Genomic DNA, 13,363 nt, shown 5'->3' on the forward strand with positions numbered 1-13,363 from the left:
CTTGCACATTATATCCAGTGCACAACAATAATTTCTCTCTCAATACTTCAGTAATGTTTGTTTCAGTACAGTTATTCAGTAACATCAGAGATTCATTTTAATGAACAACCTAAGTGGTGGTACATCAATGAACTTGATTAAATCATTTAATGGAACAAAACTTGAACATTTCTTTCAAACTCTTAAAGACACTTAAAATAACCGTTCCAATTTTAAGTTGGCCAGTGGGAAATCGATAATGATATATGATATGGCTCATTTGAATACAACTCTCATTTTGGTGAAGTGTGTCTTGGCTAGCCCATGTGTTGCTAACATGTGCCAAGTTTGGCAGTAAGGACAGTCCTAACATTATTGGTGACATACCAAAGAGAAAGTTCCAAAAGAAGCATAGGATCTGGTCACACTGTTTTTGTGGTTGGAAGAGAAAAAGAAACCAATCAGGATGGTGTGAAAAAAAGTAGAGCTGGTACAGTGGATCTCATTTCAAGCATCTGACTTCACAAAAGCCAAAACTTAGCAGATAATTTTCTTGTGACACTCCTTGTGAGAAGAGTGTTGTGCAAACAAGAAGTACATGCCTTTGTTTTTTAAAGGTGGCAGTAAGTTATGACAAGGAATGAAGGTATGATGATATTGGCTCTGTATTGCTGTAATGAACCAGCCCCATAAAAAATTGTTTACTATTAATATAGGCTCTAGGGGAGAAGATATTTCATGTGGATGGGACAGCAACAATTCCAACTGCATGTAACATTGCACTAGAAGGTCCAACATTCACTGACATATGTAACTGGTCATTTGTGAGACTTTATGGGAACACCTAAACACACGTGCAGGTGCTGATGCCGATGGACATCACAATAACATTCTGTTTTAAGGTTATGTCAAACAAAAATGTTTACATTGATGTTGATGTCTATGATAATTAGAATAACTTCAAATACAATAAAATCAGAAGATGGTTCATAGTGTGCAAATGATTTCAACCATTCACAGCCTCATCAGAAGTGTAATAAATACAGGAAGGACTTCTCTAAGCAACCAATTAAAATATAGAGTTGTCATGGTTCACACTGACTGTAAAAATCCCATCAAAGGTGATACACAATCAGTAATGTAACTAACTGTATAAGGAACAATATTCTGAAAAGGCAAGTTGCTACTCACCATAGGCATAGATGCCGAGTCTCAGATAGGCACAACAAAAAGACCGTCACAAATAAAGCTTTCGGCCAGTCAGGCATTCATCAAAAATAGACCACACACACACACACACACACACACACACACACACACACATACAGAGATGTACGTGTGTGTGTGTGTGTGTGTGAGAGAGAGAGAGAGAGAGAGAGAGAGAGAGAGAGAGAGAGAGCTATTTTATATGAAGGCCTCTCTGGCCAAAAGCTTTACTTGTGACAGTCTTTTTGTTGTGACTATCTGTGACTCAGCATCTCCTCTATATGGAGAGTAGCAACTTTCCTTTTCATAATATTGTTACATTCCATCATGGATTTTCCATTGTTTGATTTTTAACTGTATACAGAAGGTCAACCAAGTTCCATATAGGACTTGGCTAGCAAAAGATACTTTAGCATGGTGAGTTGACTGTAGCCACCTTTTGAACATGCATTCTACAATAGAAGTATGATGTCCTCAAACTTACTTAAAAAGTAGTGACAGTCACAGTATTATTTTCACTACACAATGCATCACTAATGTGATATATCCCTAAAGTGATATACTTATCACATACCATTATCCCCAGGTGGGTATTTTGTTTCTTGCAGTCATTGTTTTACCATCAATAGATGGTGAATAATGATAACCAGTTTACATAGTTGACAGAACTGTTTCAAGCTTATGAGGCAGCTACTTTAAGTGTTTGTTAGACATGCGAGATGCAGTGACTAACTTGTGTGGAAAAATATGTTTTCTTAAGCCTACGAACATATATTTATTTTCAAAAATTGGTCATATAAATGTATAGCCTATACTTAATTTACTGCATTCTTTATTGTTTTGTTTTCTGTTTTCTTTGTAATACATTTAATTATTTTTTATCTTGTCTTTAGTGCACCTCCACTCTCAGTCCCCAGTTGGAGCTCATTACCAGTTGCATCACTGGAAGTCCTTTCTCCTTATTTCCTTTTCAGGCTGCAATGACAGCAGTTTGAATATTAGTGAAACTGAAGAAATTATCAGTAATCCTAACTTCCTGAATTCTGATGATGATTTTGATGCGAGTGAACCTAATGGAGCCCTAGAACTACCTTCAAATCCCATAAATGAAGAAGGAGGCTGGTTAAAGTTACAGGAAGAAGTGCTTCCAACTGGCGCACTGCTAGAGTTGCACACTAGCCGAAATCATGATTGAAATGCATATAAACAATCTATAAAAATTATAAAGCTAAGAAAGTAAAGACTAGTATCAATTCAGAATGCATAAAAAAGGTACTACCTACTGTGCTAGCTAAATTGACTCTGAAATAACTTATCAGAGAAAAATCAATTTGATAGCAGCTATAAAAGACAATACACCCGTTGAATGCTTTGAGAAATTCTTTGATGAAGCAATGTTGAGTCACAAACTCATGAAATGTTTCAAAACGCCTGGCAGAAGAACAATCACAGCTGTCAAAAAATGCATAATAATAGGAATATTGGCTTACACAAAATGTCACATACTCCTAAAGGATCAATTATACTAGACTGAAGATAAGGATCTAGATATAATATATGAACAAATGTATGGGATGTAAGGTATATTTAGAACACAAAGCTTTATTTTCATTTCAGTGATAGTGAACTCCTTAGCAGCAACCCATCTGAACAAACGGATAAACTCATCAAAATTCAAAACATCCTGGCTAGACTGGGTCTCAAAACTGGGACCTTTGCCTTTGATAGTCAAGTGAGGTACCAAATGAACTATCCAAGCACAAACTAAGACCTGCCATCACAGGTTTACTACTGCCAGTATCTCTCTCCTATCTTCCAAACTTGACAAAAGTTGTCCTGCATGCCTCGTAGGACTAGCAGGCCAGAAAGAAAGAATACTGCAGAGAAGTAGTTTAGCCAAGGCCTGTGGGATTGTTTCCAGAATGTATTTTCACTCTGCTGTGTAGGGTGGTGTCTTGATTTGAAACTTCCTGTCAGATTTACAACTGAGTATCGGATGGGGTCTCTCACCTGGAAAATTTGCCCATGACAGTTTCAGTTGTGTCACTTGACACTTCAGCAGTACCGAAGATGAATTCCCAGCTGAAAAATCCAAAACTTCAAAATATTTTCGAATTATGAAAAGCCAAAACAGCTGCATGAAATTGATTTATTAACCACAACTTTTTATGACATTATAGTCACATCTTCAGGTGACAAACTGTTGACCTTTCAATACATTATGTCCTTTAAATCTCCGTTAGGGTAAATAATAGAAGTCCCCTACATTCATGCACAAAACTGGTGTCATAAAGTATGCAACATTCATGAATAAAACAGCAGTGGAACTGGAGAAAGACATAGCCTGGATGTATGTGGTGTCTCCATCAGGTTTAGCTGCCAGCACAAAATACCATAATTTGTTCACAAAATTCACATCGAGAACTTTACAAATTTTTACCTGATGAGAACACTGACAACAATGGGAGTTACAGCAACATAATGAATAGCTGCCCCACTCATCAGAACTTTCACAACCACACACTTGATGGAATGTACAGCCACAAGAAAGCAAAGAAAATGTTTAGTTTCCAAGTAAAATGCTATTAAGCAACACTGCATGCATAATGATGGTCTGCACATTGATGGTTTCACTCTCTGGCACTTAAAAAAAAAGTAACAATAAACAGTACTCACTATGATCCCCATTTGGATACTGATGAAAATATGCATATTTTTAATTACAATGTTTTTTATACTTATTTTATTACATTCTGAACTGATCAGAGGATTTAAAAAGTATGATAAATTATGGAAAAAATGACAGTTAAAAGATTAACATCACATGCTGATCTACAGTACTGCAGCAGAAGAAGATAATTAGCATTATTGATAATTTAGTGAAAAATATTTTATCTACACAATTTAATGAACATTTCTGCAGAAATACAGTAAAAAGTGCAAACACAATTCTTTTTACCTGTTTCCACTTGGAGGCCTTTTCCTCTGCAAGTTACTTTCTCTTCTATAGGACACAGTGGCTTTAACTTTGGAACCTGGCACTGTCTGGCGTCTCTTGTTAATTGGTGATGTTGGTGCTGAACGGGGTTTACCATTACTTTCTTCTGTATACTCAACTCCTTCATGACTGCTGGAACTGTCACGAGGCTGACTATCTCGCCATTTTGACCGTATTCCCTTGTATGCTGTACGAACTTCTTTCCCTCGTTCCCTTACCTAGTGACAATATAGTTGCACATTGCATTAAGGTTTTGCGCTTAACGTACTGTTACAAGGAACAACAGTTAAATATCGCTTAAAGGATAAAATTGCACATGTTCTGGGGGAAAAAAAACCACACAATTATTTTCACATACACTCTATGTTGCAACTGTGATGTCTGCTTTCTGAACGGCAGCCATAAATTCCACATCCACCAGTGGGATCAACACTCCATCGCTACCAATACGCTCCCACAACTTTCCAGATCTGCAGAGAGTCACAACTACTTCTGTTTTCCTTATCCCACACCAAATGCTTTAACGTAAGCTGATACTAGGAACACCAGATCCTGTAGGATATCAGAACCATCTAGTGAATAATTAAAGCATAGCCTTCTGCTTCACCTGAGGTATAACCCTAAAAGTGTTTTGTTGTCCAACATGATAAAGAGTAAGCTATCTGAATGGCCAGTATATAGCACTGACTACTGATGGAAAATTCTCAAATATGCCACAAACTTCACTTAAGCTGTACTCATGAAAGGTACAGTAAAAGGCAGAAGGAACAACTAGAAATGGCTGCACACACAGGATGATTGTCTAATGTACGTATTTCATCACTAATCTGCTTAGACTTCTGCCAAATAATCATCCAAGATGTCTGCATGCATCTTCAGCAAACAGGCAATCTTTGATGGCTGATTTACTTAAGTTATTCTCCAGTTCATTGCCTAGCTGTCAACATTATCAAAAATAATGGAATCCACTATGAATGACATATTATCAAATAAATTGAATACACACATCCTACTAAGTAAATCGCAGTTTAGGTCCTGAAGAGGCACTAGACATTCTTGACAAGGATCAGTGTGTCACAGGTATATTCTTAGATTCGTTTAAGGCTATAAATACTCTTGACCGTAAGATTCTACTAAATAAGCTATAATTGTTAGGAATAAGGGAAGAAGCTAATGACAGGCTCTGATCACACCTGACACATAGTGTAAAAAGAGTAAAGATGACAACCTTCAAATGTGGCAACACTTTTAGTGAAAATTTTACCAGAATCAAAATCATTAACACAGTTTATATTTAGGATCAATGCTTTTCCTGATGTACATCAACGACTTTCCCATTAGTGTTATATCAGGTTCTGTGTGACCATACATAGCATGGGACGAGACAGTACATAGTTTACACAAGACTACTCACTGACAACCAGAAGTGTTGAGTTGTTGGTTGGCAAGCAGACAATGCACGTGCACACACATGCACACATGGTGCTGGCTCCACGAATAATGCCAATGCTACATTTTGGAAGGTGGACTAGGTTATGATTAAGGTTGTGTCAGATTGGTGTGGGTAGAGGCAGCAAGAGGAGGGCAGCAAGGAGACGGATTGGGGATGGGTGGCTAGAGATTCAGGGGGAGGCAGCCACTTTGCTGGCTAGGAATGCTAAAGGGAAAGTGGCAATTACAGATGCTAGGCATGTGACGCACAATTGTTGGGCTGGTGTGGAGTGGGGGCACACTTAAAGTGATGTGGGGATGTGAACTGGAGAGAGGCTGACATGATGATGGGGGGAGGGGGGACTTTTGGGTGGGGACAGTGGGTTATCAAAGATTGAGACCAGGATGATTACAGGAGCAAAGGATGTGTTCCAAGGATAATTCCCATCAATATAGCTCAAAGAAGCTGGTGATGGAGGGAAAGATCTGGATAGCCCAGGTGGTGAAGCAGTCACTGAATTTGAGCATGACATGCTCAGCTGCATGATGCGCCAGCAGGTGGCCAATATTGTTCTTAACAACAGTTTGGTGGTGGCCATTCATTCTGGTGGACAGACAGTTGGTAGTCATACTGAAACGAAAAGCTGTGCTGTGTTTGCAGCAGAGTTGATATATGACACGGTTGCCTTCAGAGGTGGCCCTGACGCATAGGTTGGGATAAACTTGTGACTGAATTCCAATAGGACGTGCTGGATGGGTGGCTTGGGCAGGTGTTGTTCCTTGGACTACAACAGGGATATGAACCCTGTGGCAAAGGTTGGGGGTGGGAGTGGTATTTGGATGGACTAGAATGTTGTGGAGGTTGGGTGGGTGATGGAACACCACTTGGGGAGGGATGGATCTTAGGTAGGGTGTCCCTCATTTCAGGGCATACTGAGAAATAACCAATGCTCTGATGACACATATGGTTCAGTTGTTGCAGTTAAAAGTAATGTCAGGTGATGCTCCTTCGTAGCTGATTCTTGGGGTTGAATGGAGGACTGGGTGTATGTGAGGAAAAGGCACGGAAAATATGTTTTTTGACTAGGTTTAGGGAGGAGTGCCTGTCTTTGAAGGCATATGTGATACCTTCAGCATATGGTGCAAGGGAGTTCTTGTCACTGCAGACACCTCATCCAGGGGTGGCTAGGCTGCATGGGAGGGATTTTTTTGGTGTGGAACGGATGACAGGTGCTGAAATCTATGTAATGTTGGTGGTTAGTGGGTTTAATGTAGACAGAAGAGTCGACAGAGGCATCAGAGAGGTGGAGGTAAACGTCCTGGGAGGTGGCATGATGGATTGAGAAGAACCAGTTGAAATGGATGGCAGAGAAGATGTTGACATTGTGAAAGAATGAGAATAGGGTGTCTTGGTCCTGAGGGCAATTCACGAAAACATCATCAATGAACCTGAATCAGACTCGGGGTTGGGAGTTTTGGGAGACTGAGGTGGTTTCCTCAAGACAGTCCATAAACAAGTTTGCACAGAAAGGTGCAATGCAAGTGCCCATGGTCATGCCACAGATTTGTTCATATACCTTCCATTCAAAGAAAAAGTAGTTGTGAATCAGAACATAGCTGGTAAGGTGGATAAGGAATGTGATAGTGGGTTTGGTGTCTGAAATCAGTGTTCAATAGTGGCAATTTCATGGGCATGAGGAATGTTGATGTACAGGGAGATGGCTTCAACAGTGATGAGTATGGATTCAGGACGTAGAGAACTGGGGATGGTGGAGAGTCGTGAAGGAAGTGGTTAGTATATTTGATGTGGGAGGTCAGGTTTTGGGTAATTGGTTGGAAGTACTGGCCAAAAAGAGCTGAAATTCTTTCAGTGGGAGCACAATAGTGATTGTGGATTTCAGAAAGTATGTAGAAGGAGGGCGTATGGGGTGTCATTGGGAGGGAGGAGGGAGATGGACTCAGGGGAGAGGGTCTGGGAAGAGCCTATGGATTTCAGTAGAGACTGGTGGTGGTTGTGGATCTGGGAAGGGCCTAGGACTGATGATTATGTTGATTTCTCGGACGGGATAACTATAGCAGAGCTTGCAGGTGGTGGAGTCAGGCAGCTGGTGGAGGTCTCCTAACAGGTACTCACTGTGAATGATTATGAGCATGGCGGACCCTTTGTCTGCAGGGAGGATTATTAGCTGAAGATCTGTTTTAGGGTTGTGTATGGCTGTCTTTTCTTCTGCTGAGAGGTTCATGTTCTTAGGAAGGGACCTGGGGAAGGACAGTGAGGCGACCATGTGGTGGTTAGGCAGAAAGGAGGTGGGAGGGGGGGTTACAGTTGTATGGTTGTATGAACTGGGTGAGGCAAGATTCAGTGTTGGGATGAGGTTTGTTTTGGTTGGCGGGAATGGTGGCAAAGAAGTGCTTCCATTGTAGCCAGCAGGAGAAAGGGAGTAGGTCTTTGATAGGGCCAACATGGTTAACTTAGGTGTGGAGCTGAATGTGAGGCTTTTGGCTAGGACAAACTTCTGTGTGACTGATGTTTTTGGTGGAAGTGTTAACAACAGTGCTTTGGGTTTGCATGGGTTTTGGGCTTTGTTGATTGTTGGGAGGGAGGTTTGGAGGCCGTGGTAAATTGGAAAGGTCAGATAGTCAGGGTCCGGGCACTATGAAGTGTGATGAGGGGGTTAACTGTGAGGAAGATGGGTGTCGATGGATAGTGGTGCCCACGGTTAGAGGAGGACAAATTATTGAGGTTGTATCTGGGATGCTCTTCAATGTGTTGGGGTGCAAGGGTTCCAATTTCAGAGATGTGGTGTATTCACAGGGTTGCCACAAGTTTCCGCAAGTGAAATTCCCTGATAAATCCCTGAGTTCCAGACAAGTTTTAGCCTTTTTCCCAGAAAAACTATTGAGATCTCAACTGTAAGTTAAGACGTAAGTTGACAATCTGTCTTTGCAACTATGGTACAAAAAACAATAGTGCAAACAAGGGAATATGTAGAAAAAACTTGCAAGCAGATGGCTTTTCCTGATGTGACCAAAAATCTTAAGTACTAACATCAACATATTTTGTAATGAACTGTTTTTAGGCGGAGAATGCAAGCCAAATGGCATGTGTGTTTCATTAAGACCACTGATATTATTTTATTTCAATAAAACGAAACACATTTTGTGACGAAAATACGTATTTCCTTGGAATTGCAAGACAGACTTAAAATACCTTCACTGATTTCAGAAATAACCTCAGAAAAAAGGAGGCCTCTTGAAACAAGTGTATCAGGCGGGGAAGAATTGTGTAAACCAACATTGTAGGTGACCGCCAAAAAAATGTTGGTTCTACTATGTTTGTTATTGTTGGCTTACCCACTGTGTTATGTCTATTATTTTACAGGTATTGTGTGATTTTTCTTTTGAGAAATATGTGAGTAAATGGCGTAGAAACCGCTAGCGACTGACATAATTTTCTTCTTCTTATCGTCCCTACTATCTAACATATAAACTGCTTTTGAGGTGCCAAAATGTACTAGAAAAAATAAAATGTCTAAAAACACCACACTGTACAATGTACTTGCGGTGAGACAGTCACAATTCCTGAAAGCATTGCCTATGGCCTCTGGCCTGCTGAGGAGAACTGCAGTCCTCGGTCCACAGATAAACCATGAAAATCTGCTGCATTACACCTGCAAGCAGACTGGTGAGACTAGATCTGATGGGCAGGGCCTGCACATTAGTGGGAACCAAATGGCTTCAGATCAGCAGGACCAATCCATTACAGATACCCACAGAAATGGCCTGAGGTTTTGGCCTGTCAAGGAAATCCGCTCATGTGGCCAACTATTCATGAGCCACAGACATCATGTCAATGAAATGAGACCATGCTGATCAATTCAAGCAACAGATAACTTGTTCAAATACTCTGAGAATCAATAATAATGAAGATATGTAGCAACTCATGGTAAAGATTATTGCTGAGCCACAGACATGCATGTAGAAAAGACAATCATACTCTCACAACTAAATTTTCAGCCACAGCTTTTGACAGAAAATGACAGCACACACACATTTGCAAAATCACTCAGACACAACTCATGCACACGTGACTGCTGTCTCCAGCTGCTGCATCTACAGTCTCTGAGAATCATATTCAAACAAACCACTCCTCTGGCCTCCCTGCCGCTTGTTGGCAGCTGCTAGGCTAGTGGCAAGATGTGGAGGCAGCACTGAGTGAAAGCTGAGGGAAGTGTTAGGAAGGGTAGAAGCAGTAAGATTGAGGGAGTAGGGAAGTGGCGCATGTACTCAGCTGCACCCAGCCAGCAATGATGCACAACACTTGAGTAAACAAACCATTTCATCTACTGAAACAAAAATGAGATTTTGTCACTGGCTTGTTTCTTTTTTTTCTTTTTTTTTAAATTTCCCTGATGTGTTCAAAATTCCCTGATATTCCCTGATTTCCAGAATCTGTGGCAAACCCAACATAGTATGCACTGAACAGTAACAAATCTTGCAAAGGAAGTAGGAGTTTCTAGGATGCCTGTATCATGGAGAAATGTTTCCGGATGCCTGTATCATGGATAAGTGTTTCCGCAGTACCAAGTTTGTAGGGACTGGGACTGGGAAATCTGAAAACGTGAAGGTCATTGTGAAAGGTGGGTTTCAGAGAAGGGGATTTTATCATTATAAGACTGGGTTTTAGCCATGGAAAAGGATACTTTTCTGGGAGCAGGGCTTCGTTGTGGTAGCTACAGTGTTGGCACATGGAAAATGATGCATGAAATGAACAAACAAAAGTATTATGTTGTCATAAGCAGATCTGGATAGCAGAATGTGAGTTTGGGAAGTGAAAAGGATGGAAGAAAAGGATAGTTTTGTGAGACGATATTTAATCATGCATAAGTTGTCATCATATGCGGGAAATCAGGAAAGACATAAAATTCAGCTGGGGGAAATCTGTGAGGTGGGGTGGGTTTGTTTTAGAGATGAAATGTAGTGGTTAGTTACATGATTACATATGACTATAACTTACATATGATCAAATATGCTCACGTCACCAAATTATCCTATTGCCCTCAGCACAATTTTGTACATCATTCTCACTTCCCAAATCATGTTCTGCTGTCCAGTTCCCCTTATAACAATCTAATGCTTTCACTCTTCCATTTCCCACACCATTTACCAAGACCATTCCTAGCCCAATGGAACTCTTCTCCATCTATCTGCACCAGTTCACAAAAGTATCCTTCTCCCTAGCTACAACACAGTCCCACACCCTGTTCCTTAAAAAGCTGTTCGAGACATGAAATACCACCTAATGGCCTAACCGTAGAAATCACCTTCTCTGGGTCCCACCCTTCCTTTCACAACAACCTTTGCATTTTCAGATTCTGCCAGTCCCTATCCCTCACAAACCTGGTACTGCAGAAACACTTCTCCATGGCACAGGCATCCCAGAACGATATCTACCACCTCTTCAGGATACTACTACTACTGTGAAATCTTTACAAAAGGCATGTTCAGAAGTAAGCATAGTAGATTTTTATATCTTTTGGAAGAAGGGTACTTGAAAAAAGTACAGCATGTTGTTCGTACACTCAGTCCATTTTTCGACATAATCGCCATCCCATTCATGTGGTGAGCTAAGTCATAAGTTTCTTTACACCCTCCTTGAAGAACTCTCCTGTCAGCTCCTTCCTCCATTTCAGAACCTCTTTCTGCACCTTCTCATTGAATGAAAATTTAATACCACTCATGTGTGCCTTCAGGGAGGTGAAAAGATGATAATCTAAAGGCGTCAAATAAGGGGAATATGGAGGATGGTTCAAAACATCCCAACCAAATGAGTCCAAGAGCGCATTGATGGGCGAGGCTGTGTAAGGCCAGGTGTTGTCATGCAGCAAGCATTCTCCTCTTTTCAGCATTCTCCTCCTTTTGAGCTTTTTCAGGATCTCATAATATCATTGTGCATTGATGGTCTCCCCCCTCCCTCCCCCCCAAGGCAAAAATTTGACCAAAATGACACCTTTTCAGTCCCAAAACAGTGAGACTATGATTTTTTTGCCTGAAATAGTGGTTTTGAATTTTCTGGCAGATGAGGAATTGGTGTGATGCCACTGTGACAACTGTCTTTTTGTCGCAGGCATACAATGTACCACCCACATTTCATCTCCAGGCACAACACAACTCAGGAAATCCTCACCTTCCAATTAATCTCATTCAAGAAACTTGCAGGCACTATTGACATGCTTCTTCTTGTGCTGCTCTTTCAGCTGTTTTGGGACCTGTCTTGGGCACCGTTGCCAGCATCCCTGCATTTCTGTGAGTGTCTCAAATAAGAAAGTTCTAGAGAGTTGTGGAATCATCATAAAAATTTCATCCACTGTCGATCGCAGTCTTCACGAACAGTTTCCTCGATTTTTTGCACAAATCATCAGTCAAAATGGGAGGTCTTCCCCTCCTCTGATCATCATGAACTTCTGTTCTGCTTCCACTTAACTCCCTACACCACTTAAACACACCCATTCTGTTCACAGTACCTTTGCCATACACCATTTAGATTTGTGAAAAAATTCAGCATGTGTTCTTCCTTCTGCAAATAGGAAGTGGATCACAGCATGGGGCTCACCCTTGGTGGGATCTCTCATCAACATCTTTCACACATCAGGATACTGCAACATGTGTTTATGTATTACAGAGTTCCTATGATGCTCACTCTAGTCAGGGGATTCCCCCACCTCCCCTACTGCACAGTATTGCCAGTCTTCAAAAAACCAGTGCCTGTTATAGTCACAGTACACTTACTTTCTGGGCAGGTCTTGTACATACACCATATCTCCAAAACTGGAACCCTTGCACTACAACACCTTGTGGAGCTTTCTGGATACCACTTCCATAAATTGTCCTACTGCCGCTATGGGGCACCACTATACATCAACACCCATCCTCCTCACAGTGAACCTCCTCATCAACCGCTCCTATCATTCAGACACTGATTGGCTGACCTTTTCAATTTATCACAGCCTCCTAAACTCCCTCCAACACTCAACAACATGCAGAACTCAAGCAAACCCAAAACACAGTTGTTAACCTTTCCACCAAAAACTCCTTTCACACAGAAGTTTCAGTCCAATCCAACTTCAACCCCACATCCAAGTTTATCCATGCTGGATTTGTCAAAGTCATACTCCCCTTCTCCTGCTCACTGCAATGGGAACACTTCTTTGCCCCCATTTCCTTCAAAGTGAACTTGATCCCAATACTAAACCTCTTCATACCACCATCCAATTGTGACTGATACCCCCCTCCCCTCCCAAGGCTGCCCCTGGTACCCCACCATCCCATGATCACCTTCCAGGAATTCCTTACCTCCAACTTGGCCTCACCATCCTTCTCCAGGTCCGTTCCTAAGAACGTAACCTTCCAGCAGACAGACATACACTATCTGTAAACAGATCCTGACCTTCTCATCCTCCCCACAGACAAAGGCTCCACCACTGTTGTGATGAATCACAGTGACTATCTCACAGAAGGCTTCCACCAACTGTCTGACTCCTCCACCTACAAGCTCCGCTGTAGTTCTCTCATCCCAAACATTCAACATAACCTCCACTCCCTACTGAAATTCATAGGCCTTTCCCAGAATGTCCCCTCCCCCCCTCCTCCCTCCCAAGTCCATTGTCACTGGCTATTGTTCTCCTCCTCAAAGAATTTCTGCACTTTTTGGTCAACATCTCCAGCCAGTTGCCTGAAACCTAGCCTCAC

General features: G+C 41.4%; 1 protein-coding gene across 2 annotated transcripts in view; it reads right to left on the reverse strand.

The window, feature by feature from the left end:
- LOC126187376 (DENN domain-containing protein 1A-like) overlaps window positions 1-13,363 on the reverse strand; it is a 286,790-nt gene that overhangs the window by 57,273 nt on the left and 216,154 nt on the right. For both annotated transcript variants that reach the window (XM_049928424.1, XM_049928423.1), the window contains exon 11: window positions 4,145-4,401. In XM_049928424.1, coding sequence (XP_049784381.1) covers window positions 4,145-4,401 — 257 coding nt within the window. The remainder of the gene's footprint in view (window positions 1-4,144; window positions 4,402-13,363) is intronic.

This window comes from Schistocerca cancellata, chromosome 5 (assembly GCF_023864275.1).
Source record: "Schistocerca cancellata isolate TAMUIC-IGC-003103 chromosome 5, iqSchCanc2.1, whole genome shotgun sequence".
Lineage (NCBI taxonomy): Eukaryota > Metazoa > Arthropoda > Insecta > Orthoptera > Acrididae > Schistocerca > Schistocerca cancellata.